At 36.6% G+C, this 22,499-nt stretch overlaps 1 protein-coding gene across 15 annotated transcripts in view; it reads left to right on the top strand.

The window, feature by feature from the left end:
• Positions 1 to 22,499, top strand: part of CEP83 (centrosomal protein 83) — a 196,575-nt gene that overhangs the window by 28,897 nt on the left and 145,179 nt on the right. For 14 of the 15 annotated variants that reach the window (XR_002734697.2, XM_023226730.2, XM_023226650.2 and 11 more), the window contains 2 exons: positions 17,431 to 17,704; positions 18,193 to 18,343. Coding sequence is in view for 14 of the 15 variants with exons in the window: in XM_023226730.2 (XP_023082498.1) it covers positions 17,532 to 17,704; positions 18,193 to 18,343 (324 nt within the window). In the remaining variant the exon portion in view is untranslated. Of the gene's footprint in view, positions 1 to 11,224; positions 11,242 to 17,430; positions 17,705 to 18,192; positions 18,344 to 22,499 lie in introns of those variants that run through there. The other variant, XM_023226595.1, reaches the window with a different exon arrangement.

Below are 22,499 nucleotides of genomic sequence, written 5' to 3'. Positions count from 1 at the left end.
AAGTGTTTTCCCTATGTTTTCTTCTAGTAATTTTATAGTCTTGGGTCTTATGTTTGCGTCTTTGATCCATCTTGAGTTGATTTTTGTACATGTGAGAGGTAGGGATTCAATTTAATTTTTCTGCATATGGATATTCAATTTTCCCAGCACCATTTATTGAAGGGGACATTCTTTTCCAAATGTATGTTCTGGTGCCATTGTCAAAACTAGTTGGCTATTCATGGATTTCTTTTTGGGTGTAATAATATTTCCTTTGTATATCTGGGTGCTCTTGTGTTGGGTGCATATATGTTTAGAATTGTTATCCTCTTGCCGAACTGATCCTTTTACTATTACATCATGACTTTTGTCTCTTTTTACTGTTTTTGACTTAAAGCCTATTTTAACAGATATATGTATAGCTACTCCTGCTTCTGCTCCCTTTTGGTTTCTGTTTGCATAGAATGTCTTTTCCCATCCCTTTACTTTCAGTCTATGTGTTTTTATAGGTGAGATGAATTTCTTTTAAGTGGTATATAGTTGGGTCCTGTTTTGTTTTATTTTAATTTTAAAGATCTATTCAGCTAGTCTGTTTCTTTTCAGTGGAATGATGTTTAATCCATTTACATTCAAGGTTGTCATGGATATGTAGGGGCTTGTTTCTGTCATTTTATTAATTGATTTCTAGTTGTCCTTTGTTCTTATTTATTATTATTGTTTGATGGCGTTCTGTAGTGGTAACATTTGAGTCTTTTCCTTGCTTGTGTGTTTGCCCTACTAGTGGATTTTATATTTTTGTATATTTTCCAGGTGTAAGACTCCCTTAAGCATTTCTCATACGGCTGATCTAGTGGTGATGAATTCCCTCAGCTTTTGCTTGACTGAGAAAGATTTTATTTCTCCTTCATTTATGATAACTTTTCTGGGTATAGTATCCTTGGCTGAGAGTTTTGGGTTTTTTCCCCAGCACTTTGAATATGTCGTCCCATTGTCTCCTGGCCTGTAAGGTTTTCGTTGAGAAATCTGCCATTAGTCTCATGGGGATTCCATTATAAGTAACTGGACACTTTCTTTTGCTGTTTTTAGAGTTCTCTTTTTGTCTTTGATTTTTGAAAGTTTGACTATAACGTGCTTAGTGGAAGACCTTTCTGCATTGTATTTGTTTGGGGATCTTTGAGCCTCTTGTGTCTGGATGTTTAAATCCCCTGCTAGACTTGGGAAGTTTTTATCTGTTATTTTATTAAGCAGGTTTTCTATGCATTTTATTTTCTCTTTGCCTTCTGAAACTCTGAAAATGAGAGTATTTAGTTGCCTTATGCTGCCCATGTGTCACAAAGGCTTTACTCATTGTTTTTTATTCTTCTTTATCTTTTGTCTGATTGGGTTATTTGAAAGACCTATCTTCAGGTTTTGAGGTTCTTTCTTCTGCTTGATCTAGTCTGTTGTTGAAGTTGTCAAGTGTATTTTGTATTTCACTCAGTGAATTCTTCAGATCCAGAATTTGATTCTTTTTTTTTTTTGAATGATACCTATCTTTTTCATACATTTCTCATTCATATTCTAGGAATTGTTTTTCTGATTTCTTTATGTTATTTTTCAGTATTCTCTTGTATCTCACTGAGCTTTTTTAAAAATCAATCTTTTAAATTCTTTTTCCAGAATTTTGTGAATTTCTTTTTGATTGGAATTTGTTGCTGGAGAATTACTGTGTTCCTTTGGAGGTAGGATATTTTCTTACTGTGATGTTAGTAGCTGGGTGGGTCAGCCCAATCTCAGGTTCCTGGGAAGAGTTCTTAGTTCCCAATGGTGGCTGAGTTGCGTGAGCTCTAGGCCTCTGGATCGTGTGCTCTGGCATGGAGGGTGGGCAAGGCTAGGTAGGCTTGTCTTTAGACTCCCCAGTGGTGCCTGTAGGTGCTGGCTGTATTAGGAAGGGGTGGGGTGATCCTTAGGCCCTCAGCGCAATGTTCATGTTGTGGGAGGCAGTGCCTGTGCTGCAGCCCTACTTCTGGGGAGGGTAGAGTTGCTTTCAGTGATACCAGCTATATGCAGGCAAGTATTAGAAACATGCATTTCACTTGCATTTTAGCCCTGGTGGTGGCAGACCCTACTTGGCTTGTGTTTCAGCCCTGGCATTGCAGCCTGTGTTTCACTCACATTTTAGTCCTGGTGGTGGCGGCTCATGCTTGGCTTGTGCTTTAGCCTGGGCAGTGGAAGCTCATGCTTTGCTTATTCCTTAGCCCTGTTAGCACAGTGATGGCAGCTGTGGGTGAGGGACTCTGGGCACATGAAAATAAGTGGTGGCTCCACTGCTGGAAGCAGTGGGTGGGATTGGAGCCAGGGGCATGCACTTTGACCCCAGCATCAGGAACCAGGCATGGTGGTTGCTGTGGGCTGGGTATGTCAGCGGGACTCCAGGGCTGTGAAGAGACAGGTGCAAGCGCAAGGTGCAGTCTGTTGGGACTGGGTTCTCAAAACGGTGTCTTACTATAGCTGCTTGGGACCGGGATGGGGAGTGGGGAGGTTAGTGTGCCCCAGCCTGTGCTCCCTCTCTGGAACAGCGCTGTTGTGCAGTCTTCATGCAGCTCCCTATGTTAGTTTCAGGGCCTGTGAGGGTCCAGGGCCTCTACTGTGGCTAGGATTGCAGGTGTGTCCATGGTGGGAATGTGGACCCCTGGGCATCTCTCATTTACCCTTTCCCCAGACTGGGGAGTCTCTCCAGGCTCTTAGCTGATCTCAGATAAGCAGGCTGCCTCGTTTCTCTCTCCTTTCTTGATTTAGGTGTTTCCTGTCACCTCTTTGTTGAATTCCTTAATGTTTTACAATTTAAAAACTTTCTGAATTTATGACTTTGAATAGGTAATATATGCACATGGTAAAAAAATTTTAAGTCCAAAAAGTTTAAATCGTCCATTTTCTCTCATCCTTATTCAGTCAGCAATTGTTGGTTAACGAGTATATTCTGCTGACCATTGTAAACTCCTTGAGGACAAGGGTTTTCTTTTATTTATTTCTGTATTCCTGTATTCAACAAAATGTCTAGCATATTAAAAGTACTTAGAAAATATCCATGGAGTATTCTGAATGTAGGCAGGCTCTTCTTTCCTGATGAGAAGTGTGCTTGACTTGATGGTCTGTTTATTTTTTTATATCTCTCAAAACCCTTTTACTATAAGTAGACCATTCAGTAAATATGGTATAGCAGTCACTTAATCATATTGGTTGTTTAATCAGTTTTTAGAAGTATATGGTTTTAACATTAACCTGCGTGTCTGTCTTGAGGATGGCTTTTACTTATCTCCTTTTTCTGGCTGTGAAAAATTTTATACTTGCTTTGTGACAGATTTGAAATAATAAAGAGAATGTGTCAGCTGCAGTAAAAATATCAGCTAAATTCAGTTTTAAGTATCAATTTCTCTTTAACTTTTCAGACCAAGGCATAAATCTCGTGGAAATAAAATTAAATCAGGATTTATTTAAAAAACAATTTTCAGGATATGTTGTTGCATCCGTAGACAATCTATATTGTGTATTAGCAGCCGTATTATGGGTAGCCTTTTCTATTTCAGAAGAAAGGTGGGACTGTGAGCAAAGAAGAATATACAATTGAGACAGAGGTGCTGAGTGCTCATAAATCTTCTGAAAGTCCTCATGTTATTGTAACAGACCTTACATTAAGAAATGTTAAAATGAATTCGGACAAGAATCATCTTTGCCTTTCAGATCACAACTTTCAGAGACTTTGGTAATTTACACTAAGCATTTGAGGTTGACTCATTACTATGTCCTGCTTTCTAGAATTCTTTTGTGTGAATTAAGCTGTGCAGAGGCAGACAGTACAATCGTAAAAATAGAATAACATTTTAATTTAGAGTGCTTGGTGGTTGATTGCTAACCACTCGAATACATATCTTCTTCCTTTTCTCTTTCCTTGCTCTTCCTTGTTTCTTTCTAAATCACAATTACAGAGCCTGGCACCTTACCAGGGCTTTGAAGGGTCTGCTCCCAGCTGCACTTCAGGTTCTGGCAGGTTGTCAAGTTGTGACATTTTTTTTGTACGCAAGACATCCTGGATGGCTATCCAAAGGCTGTTTGGGTGACTAGTGTAGGATTATCTCTGGATTTTGAAGAAATTCATTTCGAATGTTTTGTTTGTAAGTAAAGTAAATGCCTGGTGTAGGTCCTCCCTAGACTTTTAATGTTGTTTTTAAAAAACATCATTCACTTTGAGGGCATGTAGTATTTAAAGCATTGTTTTGAAATGTTCAAAGGCATAGCATGTGCTTTTAATGGAATGTGTTTTGGAAGCTTTCCATGAGCATCAGCAGCTGTGCTTTTTGAATATTTTGAATTACCATACTTTGGGGCAGACATTGTACTACTCACTGCTTAAAAAATACAGTGCCTATGCAAAATAAAATGTCATATGGAGGTCTGTAAAGCTGGGGCCAGTCAAAAGAAGTGGTAGGAAGGACACATGGATGTGATTATGTATTTGTAATGGTTGCAAAGAGAAGATGAAGAATTTGGAAAAAGGTTGTACTAGTCTTTTAAAAACTGCCTTTCACTGAGACTAGCCCAGCAAATGCTCACTGATTAATGGCTGATCGAGATAATGTTTAACTTTTTTTTCCCTTATTTCTGTTTGAACTTTGTACTTTAAAAAATTTTCAATATGAATTTTTGTATTTAGTAAACTCTGCACAGTAGGAGACGTTTTATTGTGTATTTCAGGCATCTAATGCATGTGTAAGTGTCTTGCAAGTAATTGATAGCTGTGTGTTGACTGATCAAAATCAGAGAAGTCTAACCATGGTAGGAATTTAAAATTGTGTTAGAAATTTTGAGTTTGATAAATTTTATTATAAGTAAATATTAATACAAGAGAAAGCCATTGTATTAGTTACTTGTGGCTGCTGTTACAAATTACCATATAATAGGTATCTCAAAACAACAACAAAATTATTCTTTCAAAGTTTTAGAGATTAGAAGTCAGAAATCAAGTTGTTGGCCAAGCCACGTTCCCTCTGAAGTCTCTGGGGCAGAATCCTTTCGTTGCCTTTTCCAGCTTTTTGTGGCTGTAGGTTTTGCTTGGCTTATGGCTATATCTTTCCAGTCTCTGTCTCCGTGGTCACATTGCCTCTTCTGTCTCAAAACTCCCTCTCCTTCTCTCTTAGAAGGTTACATGTGATTGTTTTGGGCCTACTTATATAATCCAGCATAAGCCCCTCCTCTTAAGATCCATAATTTAATCACCCCAACCCCTTTTTTAAAACTATGTAAGGTAATATTCATAGCATCCAAAGATTAGGAAATGACATATTTTGAGGGGCTAGCATTCAGCCCACTATTGTTTGGAAGACTGTTTCTGAATTTGGGAAGAAAAGTGAATTGAGCACATTATTTGTTCATTTGTTATTTTTGAGCTCTTAATATGCGCCTGCCTGTGGTTGTTTAGGTGCTGGGGTTATGAACATGAGTAAGACATGTTTCTTGTCATGGACAAAGTTACATTCCATGTGTTATGTATATTAAAATGCAAGAGAAAATACAGAATAATGAACTATATATGTTTGGTAGGGTCTTTACTTCATGGAGGAAGTAATGCATTCCTGAGCTGGGTTTTGAAGGCTGAATAGGAATTCACTAGATCAGAGTACAAAGAGATGGAAAAAGCCTTCTGAGCAAGGAAATTAGCATTTACAAAGCCATGGAGGTAGAAAACAGCAGTATGTGCTCAGGAAGCTAATGGTAATTAGTGCAATGAGACAAATTTTAGATTTGTTTTGTTTTCTTTTTTTTTTTTTTTTGAGATGGAGTCTTGCTGTGTTGCCCAGGCTGGAGTGCAGTGGTGTGATCTTGTTTCACTGCAAGCGCCACCTCCCGGGTTCACGCCATTCTCCTGCCTGAGCCTCCTGAGTAGCTGGGGCTACAGGCGCCTGCCACTGCGCCTAACTAATTTTTTTTTTTTTGTATTTTTAGTAGAGACAGGGTTTCACCATGTTAGCCAGGATGATCTCAATATCCTGACCTCGTGATCCACCTGCCTCGGCCTCCCAAAGTGCTGGGATTACAGTTGTGAGCCACCACACTGGCCTGTTTTCATTTTTAATATACACATTAGCTATTAAAATCTCCCATTTTGCTGGCTACAAAGTAAATATTCTTTGCTGTGATGGTTCTTAAAGCAAAAATCTTTTCAAAGATTAAGAAGATCTGTGAACAGCCTTTAAGTACATGAAAAAGTGCTTCAGGAAAATGTAAATTAAAATCACAAGGAGATTTTGTGATTTTATCACAAACCACTTTATGCCTCCTAGAATGGCTACAATTAAAAGGACTCACGACACCACGTTATTAACCCCCACAACATGTGGATTTGGTTGCTTGGCGGGTATCATCAACTCGGTGCTCACAACCAAGGAGGATTTAGCATGAGGATTTTATTACTTGCAACAAGTAAGGAGAACATGGGGATAGTTCCCAAAGCAGGGGCCCAAGTCAGGTTTTATAAGTGTAGGATAACAAGGCGTGATCTGATTGGATCTTGCAGTGAGGTGGTGTGGAGGCATGATCTGACAGGATCCCACCATGGGATGATGCCAGAGCTTGATCTGATTGGATCCTGGATCCTGCCATGCAGTGTCTGCTTCTTAATTCAGTCCCCATTCCTTGGTCCAAGCACTTAGGTTCCTCCTGAGATTGCAGTCTTGGCTCATCTTGGCATGCTCAGGTTATGTGAGCTGAGGGTCCATGGCAACTGAAAAATAACTCACAATTTGTTACATAAAAGTTGAACCAGATTGGTCTGGTGCAGCTACAAGGTATTGGGAAAAATGTGGAGCAAACAGAATTCTCAATATGTTGGCCGGACATGGTGCCTCACACCTGTAATCCCAGCACTTTGGGAGGCTGAGATGGGCGGGTCACTTGATGTCGGGAATTCAAGACCAGCCTGACCAACATGGAGAAACCCCATCTCTACTGAAAATACAAAATCAGCCGGGTGTGCTGGTACATGCCTGTAATCCCAGCTGCTTGGGAGGCGGAGGCAGGAGAATCACTTGAACCCAGGAGACGGAGGCTGTGGTGAGCTGAGATCACACCATTGCACTCTAGCCTCGGCAACAAAAGCGAAACTCCATCTCAGAAAACTAAACTAAACAAAACAAAATTCTCATATGTTTTTGGTTGGAATAGAAAATGGTACAGCCACGTTGGAAAAAGATTTGGCAATTTCTTACACAAAGTTAAATATAAACCTGCTCCATGACCCAGCAATTCCATTCTTAAATGTTTACCACCACCCACCCCCAATCTGAAAATGTGTCCACAGAAAGTCCTGTACAAGAATAGTCATAGCAGCTGTATTCGTTGTAAGCAGAAACAACCAAATGAGCATCAGCAGGAGAATGGATAAACAATATGTGGTATGTTTAAATGATGAAATGCTACTCAGCCTTATAAAGGAACAAAGTACTGAGGTACACAAAAACATAGGTGAATCTCACAGCCACTTGGGTGAAACAAGGCAAATACATGAGAGTACATACCATATGATTTCACTTTAATATGTTCTGGATCAGGTGGAACTGTGGTGAGAATAACCACAAAAGTGGTTGCCTCTTGTGGGTGGGGTGATTGGGAAGGCATATGAAGGAACTTTCTGGAGTGATGGGACTGTTTTATATCTTGATGAAATTGAAACTTTCTTGAGTTCTTTTGTGAACTCATGAAATTGTGTACATTCATGTGCTACATATAACCACATACACAACAGTGGTACCATAAGATTATAATGGAGCTAAAAAATTTCTATTGTCCAGTGATTTGTGTTATAATTGCTGTTGGAAATGGGTATTAAGTGTTGTGGAAATCAAAACTAAGACAAAGGATCTCTCAGCTAATTTACTTTCTGCGGAAAGGGTGCCGCTTGCTAGCAATCATGCCACGAGAGCACACACCAACAAAGGAGACAGGGTCATTAATAATCTAACGCGTCCACCCTATGGCTGTGTCCAGTTTCCATTGGCTGGAACGGGACCTCACATTCTGTACTTGTCCCGATTGGCTGGCAACTTAGAACTTCCCAAAAGAGGCAAAGGTAGAGAACACAGGAAAGGAGGAAGTAACTTGTGGAATGCTGAGAAAGGCCAAAACACCTCCAATTAAGGAAGAGGAACAGGCTATGAACTAATGCTTGCTTGGGCCTGTATAGGCATGCCAGGGCAAATATCTAGGCTAAAAGGTGAGGGCTAAGAATACAAAATATATTGCTTTCTTTATTACGACTAGCAGATATTTAAGAATATTTGAATAAGTTTTGCTTCTAAGAGAGGCTACTATTTATTCTCAATTAGACTGGAAGGAAAGTCCTTTTGAAGAGGAACCTCTACTTCGTTTTCTACAGTTGCCTCCAATATTTAGTAGAGTAACATGTTGTACAGATTTGTAACCTACAAGCAATAGGCTATACCATATAGCTTAGGTGTATAATAGGCCATATCATCTAGGTTTGTGTGAGTACTGTACATTCTTTGATGTTCACACAACAATGAAATCACTTAACAATGAGTTTATCAGAGCATATCCTTGTTAAGTGATGCATGGAGATAATATTTGTGCAATTCATTATATGTAAATTTTACTTAAAGGACTGTAAACAAGCACATAGATAAAAGAGAACTAGTAGAAGAAATTTTTAAAAAATGAATATTACATATCCATGTGGTAGCCTCACAACCATGAGGAGAATTAAGCCAACAGGATTTGTTGGAAGAACAATGAAAAGGACTACGGTCCTTGACATGATGCTGATCCCAATTTTTGAGTCACTCTCCCTTCTAAGTCCCTTTTTAAAAATTGTGAATTATAAGGTTGGTTGCAGTGGCTCATTCCTGTAATCCCAGCATTTTAGCAGGCCAAGGTTGGAGGATGGCTTGAGTGTGGGAGTTCAAGCCCAGCCTGGGCAACAAAGCAGGACCTTGTCTCTACAAAATTAAAATTAAAATTAAAATAAATAAAAAAAATTGTAAAAAGCCAGGCTTAATGGCATGCACTTGTAGTCCTGGCTACTTGGGAGACTGAGGTGACTTGAGCCTGGGAGACTGACAGTGCAGTAAGCTGTGATTGTGCCATCGCACTCCAGTGTGGATTACAGAATGTCTCAAAAAAAATTATAAATTATAATATACATATAGAAAAGTACACAACAATGTACAGCTGAGTGATTTACAAAGCAAGTTACAAAGCAAACCTCCATGTATCCGCAAAAATCAAGAAGTAGAACATTACTAGCCTCATCAAGTAATATTTTCCTGACTTTAATGATAATTAGTTCCTTTCTTTATACATGCTTATACCTAAGCATGTATCCCCTATATACTATAGTGCTTGTTTTTAATTTTTAAACTTTATATATTTGTAATAATTTAGTGTATATTCTTTTGTGTTTGGCTTCTTCTGGACAGTATGTCTGTAATATCCACCCTATGTATAGAGTATCTGTAGCAGGGATGTCCAGTCTTTCGGCTTCCCTGGGCCACACTGGAAGAAGAATTATCTTGGGCCACACATAAAATACACTAACAGTAATGAAAGCTGATGAACAACAACAACAACAAAAAATGCAAAAAAATCTCTCATAAGGTTTTAAGAAAGTTTATGAATTTGTGTTGGGCTGCATTCAAAGCCATCATAGGCTGTATGTGGCCCATGGGCTACAAGTTGGACAAGCTTGATCTATAGCTTATTTTTATTGCAGTATAGTACTAGTTCCATTATACCACAATTTGTTTTTTCAACTATTGATGGTCATTGGATTTGTTTCTAGGTTTCAATTGTTAGGAATAATACTGCTATGAACAGTATCATATGAATCTTTTTTGTACCCGTATTTACCACATTTCAAGTGGATATATGCCAAGGAGAGGAACTACTGAGTCATCGTATGTGTATTTTTTTAACCTTAGTAGATAATGCTAGTTTTTTTCCAAAGTGAATATGCCAGTTTACACTATAACTTTGCATCCTTTCTTCTCCAGACTTATCCGTCAGTCATTTTGGTTTTCTCATTGAGATTTAAATATAAATAATTTTTACAAATTAGTAATTAAAAAGACAATTCAACAGAAAAAATTGGGCAAAAGATGCAAATGGATATTTTATAAAAGGAGATATCTAAATGGCCAGTAAACAAAGAAAGGTGCTTGGTCTCATTATTTATGTGGGAATCACCTTTTAGAGTTTAGACGTACTATTTTTCCTATCTTGAGTTACTGAATATTTTTTGCTAGGCAACTTTGTGCTTCTGCTTTTCACATTTCAGTCCAAATGGAATTAATAATAGTGTGTAATATAAAGAAAGGCCCAAGTTTGTTTTTTTCTACAAGGTGATCTAGTTGTCCCAGTGGCGTTTATGGAAGACTCTTCTTCCAGTTCAGCCAAACCACCTTTGTTCTAAATTATCTTATATGGGTGGGTCAGTTTATGGGCTCAGTTTATGTTTTATTGGTCTCTTTGTCTATAAGCCAACGGCATACCATACCATCTTAATTACTGTATATTTATACTAAGTATTGATATATAGTGAAGTCTTCCCATTTTTTTTCTTTAAAATCATTTCCACTGTTGTTGGTAGGCCAACAACAGTGGAAATCTTTTGTATTTCCACATAAATTTTTGAATCAGCATGTTAAGTTTCTCACACATAGAGACACACTCATTTGGATATTGATATTGCATCATCTGTGGATTGGGGAGAAGTTGTCTCTTTAGAATGTTTTCTAATCCATACACCTGATCCATATCTCTATTAGGTCTTTTTTAGTTTCAGTAGCTAGCCACAGTTTTCCTATAGTAAATAGTTTGCACATGTTTTTACCTAGGCTTTTGGTATTTTTTTATGTTATTAAGAATGTCTTTAAAAATACTTTGTTAAAGAATATCACTATTGAAAAAATAAAAATATTTTGTTGCTGGCATATAGAATGCAATTAATTTTTGTATATTTCTCTATCTACCAATCTTGCTAACTTGCTTTTTCTAATTATTTTTCTGAAAATTTTTTTTTTTTAGATTTTCTACATACACAATCAGAACATCTGTATATAAAGAAATTTTTTTTTTTTTTTTTTAGTTTTTATACCTTCTATTCCTTTGTTTTGTTCCAGTTCTTCAATACAATGTCGAATAAAAGTGGCAATAGTGGACTTTCTTGTTTTGATCACATTCTCAGAAAAAGATGTTTTAAGATTTTAAAATCAGGTATGGTGTTTTAACATACTCTTTTTATATACACCTTTCATAAGACTGATGCACTTTGAAGTTTCTAGTTTGCTAGGTTTATTTTTCTCTTTTTTTATTGAGGTGAAATTAATGTAGCATAACATTAACTATTTTAAAGTACATAATTTAGTGGCATTTATTACATTCACAACATTGTGTAACAACCACCACTGTCTAGTTCCAAAACATTTTACCACAGCAAAGAAAACCTTGTACCCATAAAGCAGTCAGTTCCCATTTCTCCATTCCCTTAGCCCCCGGCAATCATTGGTCTGCCTTCTATGTATTTGTCTATTCTGAATATTTCATATAAATAGAATCATACTCCAAGAACAGGAATGGTAGGTATTTTATTTTAGTTCTGACAGTCCCTGAGCTGCTTGTTTATTTTGTGTGTCTATTTTCTGTCTGTTGTTCAGGCTGAGTAATTTCTGTAGTTCTGTCTTCCCAGTGCATTAATTCTTTTCCTTTCTATTTCTGCTGATGAGCTCATCTAATATTTTTATTTTGGTCATTTATTTATTTATTTATTTTTAAAGACAGAATCTCAGTCTGTCACCCAGGCTGGAGTGCAGTGGCACAATCTTGGCTCACTGCAGCCTCTGCGTCCCAGATTCAAGCAGTTCTCCTGCCTCAGTCTCCTGAGTAGCTGGACTACAGGTGCATGTGACACTGCCTGGCTAATTTTTGTATTTTTAGTAGAGATGGGGTTTCACTATGTTGGCCAGACTGATCTTGAACTCCTGGCCTCAAGTGACCCACCTGCCTCAGCCTCCCAAAGTGCTGGAATTACAGGCTTGAGCCACCAGGCTTAGCCTGTATTTTTCAGTTTTAAAATTTCCACTTGGTTGTTCTTTTTACCTTCTTTTCTGAGGCTTGTATTTCTTTGCTGTGACCCTCTTTTCATTTATTTCAAGCTTGTTTGTCATTGTTTGTTTAAGCATTTTTATCATCAGTGCTTTAAAGTCTTTGTCAGATAACCATAACATCTCTGTCATCATAGTGTTGGCTTGTTACCTTTTTTCATTCAGTTTGAAATCTTCATTCTTGATATGATCAGTGGATTTCTTTTCTTATATTTATGTATGTATGTATGTATTTATTTTTGAGATGGAGTCTCCCTCTGTCGCCCAGGCGGAAGTGCTGTGGTGTGATCACAGCTCACTGCAACCTGTGCCTCCTGGGTTCAAGCATTTCTCCTGCCTCAGCCTCCTGAGTAGCTGAGATTATAGGCATGCAGCACCACACCCAGGTAATTTTTGTATTTTTAGTAGAGATGGGGTTTCGCCATGTTGGCCAGGCTGGTCTCGAACTCCTGACCTCAGGTGATCCACCTGCCTCAGCCTCCCAAAGTGCTTGAATTACAGGCGCAAGCCACCGTGCCTGGCTGACCAGTGGTTCTCTATCGAAACTTGGACATTTGGGATATTATAATACCATGGATTCTATCTAAACCTTTTGTTTTAGCTGGCTTTTTCTGACACTTTTCTGGTAGAGGAAAGAGGGCATACTACCTTGTTTTTGCCAGGTGGGGGTGGAAGTACAAGATTTGTGTGTGTGTGTGTGTGTGTGTGTGTGTGTGTGTGTGTGTTTTAAGAGGTGGGAGTCTTGCTTTGTTGCCTGGGCTAGAGTGTGGTGGCATAATCATAGCTCACTGCAGCCTTGAACTGGGCTCAAGCAATCCTCTTACCTTAGCTTCCCAAGTACCTGGGCATATATATAGGCACATGCCACCATGCCCAGCTAATGACTTTTTTTTTTTTTTTTTTTTTGAGACAGAGTCTCACTGTTTCCCAGGCTGGTCTCGAACTCCTGGTCTCAAGCAATCCTTCCACCTCACCTTCTGAGTGGCTGGGATTTGCAGTCACAAGCCATAGTGCCTAGCAAGTCGAGGTTTCTAAATTGGCCTCTGTTGACACTTTAGTTTTTTTGGGAGGGGGCTTGTGGGAGGGGTCTTTGTTATTGCCAGGTAGCTGTAGTTCTGGCTCTCCATGTGATCTTCACTGATACCCTGGAGAGGGTAGCCTCATTACTGTTGGTGGTTGTGCCTGTCCTAACTAGGTCTTCTGTGCCAGCACTTCAGTGGGGTGAGGGAGGTCCTCTTTGTTACTGTTGGTGGAGGTGAAAGTTTAGGTTTTCCGTGTGGTCTCCTCTGACATTGCGGGATCATTGAGCTTTATTACGTTTTCAGGAAGCAATGGAAGTTTCTGTTTCCTTGTCAGCCTTCTTGTGCACCATCTTGGCCCAGTACTAGGGTATTTTATTACAGCCTAGCTTGGCTTCCACCTGATCTTTGCTTGTGTGGATGGAGGTGGAACTGCAGTTTTGTGTGTGTGTGTGTGTGGTGTTTGGATAGAGTGCATTGTAATTGTCTACATATTATCTTGCTAGGCTTTCTCATTTTTGTTCCTTTGGCTAGAGAGTAGGCTTTTTTTGTTCAAGACTTATTTGTCTGAATTAATTGGTGTTTTCTGGTTGCCAGTTTCTTCAGCTCTGCGTCCGAGATATATGAAAAAGAAAGCTCAGGGAACTAAACTCACCACTGTATTTGTCCTTGCATTCTCAGGTCCTTAGGTGGTCAGCCTTCTAGTCTCTGTTATTCATTCTTAAGTTTGTCATATACCTAAATCCAGCACTCTTAGTTTTATTAATGAGTTTAAAAGGAAAATGTGTATCTGCTCCATCTTCCTCAAAGTAGAAACCTTTATTCCATAAATTTTGAAATGGAGTATCAATTTTCATTTAGTACTACATATTTTCTAATTTCTATTTTGACCTTTTCTTTGATTCATAAGTTATTTAGAAATGTGTGTCTTACTTTGTAAACACATGTGGCTTTTCTGGTTATTTTTTGTATTGAGTTTTAGTTTAATAACATTGTGGTCAGAGAAGGTATCTTGTATGATCTTGGTCTTTTAAAATGTTTGAAATTTTTAAAAAATACCTGGTATGTGGTCAATATTTATAAATGTTATGTGTATACTTGTGAGTTGTGTGTATTCTATAGTTATGGGGTATAGTCTTCCATATATGAGTTAGGTCAGCATGGTTAATTGTGTTGTTTAAATTATCTGTGTTCTTATTGATTATTTTTTAAAATCATCTTGTCCCATTAGTTACCAAGAATAGTGGTGAAATTCTCCTCTTATCATTGTGAATTTGTCTGTTTCTCCTTAGAGTTTTGACAACTTCTGCCTTACATATTTAGTGGCCATAGTAAGTGCATATAAATTTAAAATTGTCACATCTTTCTGGTGTATTTAACCGTTATCATTATTAATTTCTTTCTCCATTTTAAATAGTGGGGGTTTTTTGCCTTAAATCTACTTTTATTATTTTTAAATAGTGGTGTTTTTTTGTCTTAAAATGTACTTTTATTATTTTTTCATAGAGAACAATCAGTACTCTAAGAAAATCTTGTTTTAAAAGAGAAGATCAAATGTTAGTTTTGTATCAGTGTACTTTTGATATGAGGAGTCAATTTTAAGACAAACCTATACACAGTTTACTTTTCATCTTAGCCAATTTGTTCACAAATAAAATTTCTTTCATAAGATTCATCTCTCACCAACCTTTCATAATTTGCCCAGACCTTCTACAACTTGCTCAATCCTTTAGTTTTGTCTCATATTTCTCTTTTTTATATTGAAACAATCATTTTACCTTAGGACAAAAATTTACTTCCCTTTTTTTCTATCATTTCAACCACATAAGATTTTTTTACACAAAAAATTACTGTCATTCTCTTTTCTTACCAAAAATACATTGTCATAATTTTTTGTATCTGTTTTTCACTTGTTCCTTTCTGCCTTGTTTTTATGTTTTTCCAAATTCATAGTTTGAAATAATCTTTCAATAACCTCTGAATTAGACCAACTACTTTTTAAATAAAAACATTTTTATGTCTTTTAAAACAATTTTTCACCAAAAACAAATTTTGTTTTTTTCTTGTACACTTTGTGTACAGAATTCTATGTACTAACTAGAATTTTAACTCTTAGCAATCTTAATTTTTAGTTAAATCTTAGTAATCTTAATTTTTAGTGAAAACCTAGGAAGTAAGCAATTTTGAGCTGTCACATATCAACATTTTATAAACACACATTTTACAATCTTTAAAAATGTATTTTTTCCGTAGAATAATTTTTAATGTGGAGCCAAACGTATTTATTAATCCCCAAATATTTTTTCTTCCGATAAAGCTTTAAGAAGCCAAGAGTTAAACCTAACCTTATATTTAGCAATTAGTGTTTCCTTATTTTAACTTATTTGGATTGCTACTACAATAAAGCAAGTCACATGAATTTTCTGGTTTCTCAGTGCATAGAAAAGTTATGTTTACACTATACTGTAGTCTGTTAAGTTTACAATGTAATTATGTCTTAAAAATGTAGATACCTTAATTAGAAAGTACTTTGTTGTTAAAAAATACTATTGATCACCTGAGCCTTCAGTAAGTCATCATCTATTAGCAGATGGAGGGTCTGGCCTTTCTGCTGATGGCTGCTAACTATTTAGAGTAGTGGTTGCTGAAGGTTGGGATGGCTGTAGCAATTTCCTAATATGAGACAACAATGAAGTTTGCCACATCAGTTGATTCTTCTTTTCACGAAAGATTTCGTTGGAGCATGAGATTCTATTTGATAGCATTTTACCTACAGTGGAGTAAAAATTGAATGCCAGTTTTATGATGCAATTCATTAATCCTTGGCAAATGTATACTTTTGGCAGGATACTTTTGTGGTAGCTGCTACAGATAGCACATTCTGTCTTTACAAAAATTGAATCCCAGTGCACATTAAACCTAGGAGTAAGGAGTATAATGTTCTTGAGGGACTTTTCCCCTTCTGTTAAAATATAATTTCAGAGTAAACCAAAACAACTGCAATTATAGTTTAAAGGTTGTCTTAAGTAATACGTAGATATCACACTAATTTATTAGAGATGGTATAATTCAAGCAAGGCTGAATAATTTAATGGTTGGTTTGCATAGGACAAAGATTTTTTTTGTTATAAGAAGTGATTTGTTAATAACCCATCACTAAGGAAGATTCTATCAGGAAAAAAATATGTATGTATATGTGTGTGTGTGTATGTGTATATATATGTGTATATGTATATATGTATTATGGGACTAGAGAAAGAAAGGAGACAACTATTTTAATTAAAATTTTTGTTCTTAGTTATAAGAACACTTTGAAACATCATTTTTTACTTCTAGATGAAATAAACAGTAATGTTCATAATACTGAGTCAGTGCTTTTGGAGATAGGTGAGATTTAGTTTTCTGTTCTTAACAGTGTATAACACATAGGAGTTGATCAATATTTATGTGTTGACTAATTTCTCATCTGAATCTGCAGTCTGGGTGCAGCTTGCGTTGTGTCAAATAAAAGACTCTTCAAAGCATTAATCACAGACATAGTTACTTGCTGGAAGTCACCTTTTGAAGACCTTGATTCTCCCTAGCCAGTTACCAAGTTCCAAATAGCTTTTCCTCTGATTTAGAAGTATGGATTTTGTATCAGGATCTATATTTGAAGCTTACTGCAGTAGCTTCAGGAAACACAACACTGGTTTGTGAATTTAAGACTACCTAAACTGGAGAAGTCTGTGCTTCTAGTGGAGCTAGGTTAATACTTGAAGATGTGATTTTGATGGTCACAGAAGCTGCATGGAAATAAAGAAAATTTTTCGAGGTGTGATTCGGCTTTATATTTGCATTTTGTTTTATGAACAATTAAAATCTGAGATTGGGCTTTGTAATAAAAATGATAAGGATAAGCTGGGCGTGGTGGCTCACACCTGTAATCCCAGCACTTTGGGAGACCAAGGCAGGCAGATCGCCTGAGGTCAGGAGTTGGAGATCAGCCTAGCCAGCATGGTGAAACCCCGTCTCTACTAAAAATACAAAAGTTATTCGGGCATGGTGGCAGGCACCTGTAATCCCAGCTACTCAGGAAGCTGAGGCAGGAGAATCGCTTGAACCTGGGAGGCAGAGGTTGTAGTGAGCCGAGATCACACCATTGCACTCTAGCCTGGGCAGACTCCTCCCAAAAAAAAAAAAAAAAAAGAAATGATAAGGAGAATAATAAAAGTGATAAAAATATGTAACATTAAAGGAAGCTTACTTTTACTGATCGCAAATTATGTTTTTTCTCTGCGCAGGTATAATTTGGCCTGCTGAGATTCTGCCTTAGCAAGAAAGGAGTGGGAAATATTCTTGGAAAGAAAACTACAACAGTAAGAAAGCCAAAACTTATTTTTACATGGTTGTCAGCACATTTACCGATATGGACGCTTTTCCCAATAATTTTCCTCCTGGTGGAGACAGCGGATTGACAAGTTCTCAGTCGGAGTTCCAGAAAATGTTAATTGATGAAAGGTTACGATGTGAGCATCATAAAGCTAATTATCAGACTCTGAAGGCTGAACACACAAGGTAAACTACTTAAATCTAGAATTGGTTTAGTTTTAAATCTAGGGGTTTAGTTTTAAAAAGTTATTGGCATTATCTTGGCTGAATGTTTGCTATAGAATATAGTATAATTTTGTTATTTTGCAGTGTATACATTTAAAACTTTTTTAATATAGTAAAATTTTTACTTTAAAATTATTTTGTTCCAAACTAAGTATGATATCAAGTGGGTTATGAATTTATACACCTTATTTTGAAAGTAGCAAAACATGTAAGATTAAATGTATCCAGATGGCTAAATGTGTTCCCCATCTCCCACCAAAGTAAAATTGCATTCCAAAACTACAGTGTTAATAATTAAATAAAACTCTGTAAAGAGAAGATATTTGTGGGTTTAAAGTAGTGGGTGATATTGGTCTTGTTTTTCTGTAGTGTTGATTGACTTTATATAAAGTAATGCAATTAGAAAGAAAGGATTTACTCAAAATTGAATTTTCTTTTAAAAAAACCAGGTTGCATAATGAATATGTAAAGTTACAAAATGAACTCAAGCACCTGTTTAATGAAAAGCAAACTCAGCAGGAAAAACTTCAGCTGCTGCTTGAAGAACTAAGAGGAGAATTAGAAGAGAAAACTAAAGACTTAGAAGAAATGAAACTGCAGGTGAGAAAATATATTTGAGTTAGTATAAAAGTAGTCAGATACGTAATGGAAGTAAGTAGTGTTGGTGAATTTGGCAATTTCTGTCTATATCCTTAATGATTACTTTGCTGTATCTCCAAGTGGTACAATTTAATCTTCTTTCATATATTTTAGAATGTTAGCTACCATGTAAGGGAGCCATTAAGCTATTATTTTATGTAAATTGGTATTATATTGCCTATTCTGATATAAATAATATTTTACCATTAAGAATAATTAGGGAAAAAGTGAGTTTGAATTGATAAAAATCCAGAATTAAAGAATTTTTTTAAAAGAAAGATTTACTAATATTTGTATATGCATTATAACTGAAAGTAAACTAAAAAAAGATAGCTGTTCGTAAGGGGTTTCTTAAAAGAGACTGTAAAAACAGTATGTGCACATAATTTTTGTGTACATCGTAAAGCAAATGGGTTTGTAAGCAAAAGATGGTTGTCTCTGAAGTGCTGAAGTACAGTTTCTTTAGATAATTTTCACACTATTCATTTTTTCATTTGTCTGGAAAGTAGAGCAAAGCCAGACTTTAAACTCCTGTCAAATTTCCTGTAAATTTTAAATTAGTAGGTTCTCACGAATAATTTTTCCTGTATTTATTTAATCTCTGAAGAGCACCAGCTATTTATTTCTGCCTAACAATCTGCTTGGTACAAATAATAAGGTATTATTAATATTAGAGTCAGAAGTTCAGAGAGTAAGAAGGCATCTTTCAAGTCACCTGTCTGTCATATCACCCAACTCTTAGATATTCTTTGACAGAAGCCTTGTAAGTTTGTCATTCAATAACTTTTTGAAATCTACCATTGTTGGGGACAACACCACGAAGCCTGGCTTGGAGCCTCCACTGTGCTGTTTCATTCCTAGGTATATTTAGGACATTTAAATATACAAATAGAAACCTCAGAAATGTAAATTGAAGAGGGAAATGTAATTTAAGCCTGTGCAATCAGTGCATTAATTTGTTTTGCAAAAATATAGAGCCCTGTATGAATGGAAGCTATGAATGCTAAACCCAAGATATTTGAGAGATTCTTCAGGTATTATAAATTTAATTCTGTTTTGTGAGAGTGACATCTAAATGTGATTATTTGTACCAAGCACATCCAGAAAGTAAGTAAAGCACATCCAGAAGGCTGGAATAGCTATATTAATATCAGATAAAAGAGACTTCCAGACCGAGAGTATCACTAAAGGTAAAAAGGACATTTTATAATGAAAAAAAAGGGTCAATTCTTCCAGAAGATGATACCTTCAACAAGTAACTATGTCTCTATGCCTAGTTTTCTTATGTGGTAAAGGGGATAAAAGTTTCTGCTTAACAAGAAGAGTTGTGAGGACTAATGAGATAACATCTACATTTTTACTACCATACTTGCCACATAGTAAATACTCATAAATGATGACATGTTTATTTGAATTCAGGCTCCATGAAGGTAGGAACTTTTTTTCAGTGTGTCTTCAGTGTTTAGGATAATGCCTAGTAAACACCTATTTGTTGAATGAATGACATGAAAAATGGAAATAAATGAATGAATTGGGATTATTGTTCATATATTGCACTGTCTGTGTCAAACATACCTAGAGCCTCAGCATGTTAGAGTTGGTAATCATCTGTTTTTTCTTTGAATCTATTATGGGTCGAGTTGTATCCCCAACCAGGATATGTTGAAGTCCTAACTCCTAGTACCTCAGAATGTGACCTTATTTGGATGTAGAGTCATTACAAATATAATTTGTTAAGTTGATGAGGTCATATTGGAGTATGATGGGCCTTTAACTCAGTGTTACTGGTGTCCTTAAAAAAAGAGGAGAAGAGAGATGGAGACAGATGGGTTTGAGGGGAACACTGTGTGATGGTGGAGGCAGAGGTTTAAGTGCTTCAGAAGCTTCCTAGAAAGAGGCAAGGAAAGATTCTTCCCTGCAGATTTTACGGGAAGCAAGGCCTGTCAACACACCCTGATTTCAGACTAATAACCTCCAAAACTGTGAAAGAACAAACTTCGGTTATTTAAAGCTGCATGGTTTCTGGTATTTTATTATGGCAACCTAGGAAACGAATACACTGTCCAAAGCAGAATCCGTTTTAGAACATCTTTCAGACAGAACTCTCTTCATTCTCTGCTTCAGTGCTTTCAGTGCTAGAGAACCTGGTGAACTTTTAAAAAAGTGACCCAATTGTATTTATAGATTAAAGTATGTTAAACATTTTCCGTCTCCTATTAAAATGAAGTCATCTACGCATAGCCTCCCTGTTGATAACTTTGGATGTTCCTCCATGTGAAAACTTCCCAAATGTTTGCTCACAAATGTAATTTATCTAGTAAGGCTTCTGTTTTTTAAGATACACACATCTAGTTTCTGTGTGATATTTATTCGGCAAAAATAAGCTAAAGAAACATCATGTATACATATGAACATATTTTGAAGCAATTTAGCTATTTATTTAATGGATGCTTGAAATTTACGTGAATTATAAGTTTAGAAAAGTAAATTCAACAAAGATCAAGAAATATTTCAATGAAGGTTTATGAAAGGTGATTATTTTTAAAATATACATGCATTATCTAGTCTACCTACAGAAATGCTTTTTCTAAGATTTAATGTCATCTCTTTGGCTTTTATAGGAAAAAGATATAAGAGATATTCATTTAAAGAACATTTCTGCATCAGTAGTGAATGGGAGTGATAGTAGTGCCTAGCTCATAGGATGACTGTAAGGATGAAATGAGACAATGCATGGAAAGTGTTAGTTCAGGCTGAGCATGGTACACTTTGGGAGGCAGGAGGATCACTTGAGGCTAGAAGTTCAAAACCAGCCTGGGTAACATAGTGAGACTCTGTCTCTAAAAAATAAAGTTAAATAAATTAGCCTGACGTAGTGGCATGCACCTGTAGTCCCAGCTACGAAAGAGGCTGAGACAGGAGACTTGTTTGAGCCTAGGAGTTTGAGGCTTCAGGGAGCTGGAGCCTGGGCAACACTTTACCCTGGGCAACACTTTACCCTGGGCAACAGTGTGAGACCCTGACTCTTAACCAAAAAAAAACTATAAAAATGAAAAGAAACTTGTACTGTTGATAAATGCTAATGAAAAAGAGGTCTCATTTTTTCTGAAACCAATAAAAAAGCACAGTTTCTTCAGCGAGAAATACAGTTTTTACCAAGGACCCAGAGATTGTAGTATTTTGTTTCTTATTTATCAAACAATAACTCAGAATTTTAGAGCAGGCTAAAAACAAATGAAAATTTGAAGCGGGGAAAAAAAAATCACAGGAAAAGGAATTGTGATGGTAGAAAGTCATCAAAAAAAAAGTATTAGTATGGTGCTTTGATCTAGTAAGTGGTCAGTACATGTTGTTATTGTGTTGCTATGTACCATGTTAGCAAAACCTTTTTACATATGGGGATCATTTGATATATTCTAATAAAACTAAATAAAAATTACTTTACCAATGATTAATATGCTCTTTTTGTGCTAATGAAAACTATAGCCTAGTATACAGTTTCCCATTTTGTTTTGACTGCTGGGAAGCTCAGATCAAAATATAATACTCAGTTTCAGTCATTAATTTATTAAGAATGTTTGACATAGCAGTATTTGCCTTCTTAAAGTATTCTTTGTAAAATATTGGCCTATTTTAGATTATTAAATGGCAAGTACTGCAGTGTTAAAGATTTGTTTTTATAGATTTAAAATAGGTAATGACACCTAGACTGTTGTATGATAAAGCATTCGTATGTTTCTTTGTAGACAAGTAGTGGCAATATTCCATTAGAAGTCTAAGACACTGCTGGGTGCAGTGGCTCATGGCTCTGATCCCAGATCTTTGGGAGGCCAAGGTGTGTGGATCTCCTGAGGTCAGGAGTTCGAGACCAGGCTGGCCAACATGGTAAAACTCTGTCTCCATTAAAAATACAAATATTAGCTGGGTGTGGTGGCGCATGCCTGTCCTCCCAGCTACTTGGGAGGGTGAGGCATGAGAATTGCTTGAACCTGGAGGCAGAGTTTGCAGTGAGCCAAGATCGTGCCACTACACCCCAGCCTAGGCGACAGAGCGAGACTCTTTCTTTCTCAAAAAAAAAAAAAAAAAAAAAAAAAGGTAGTCTAAGACAGAATATTTT

Source organism: Piliocolobus tephrosceles, chromosome 10 (assembly GCF_002776525.5).
Source record: "Piliocolobus tephrosceles isolate RC106 chromosome 10, ASM277652v3, whole genome shotgun sequence".
NCBI classification, from domain to species: domain Eukaryota; kingdom Metazoa; phylum Chordata; class Mammalia; order Primates; family Cercopithecidae; genus Piliocolobus; species Piliocolobus tephrosceles.
The sequence above is the reverse complement of the archived record's forward strand: the minus strand, read 5'-3'. Positions and strand labels throughout refer to the sequence as shown.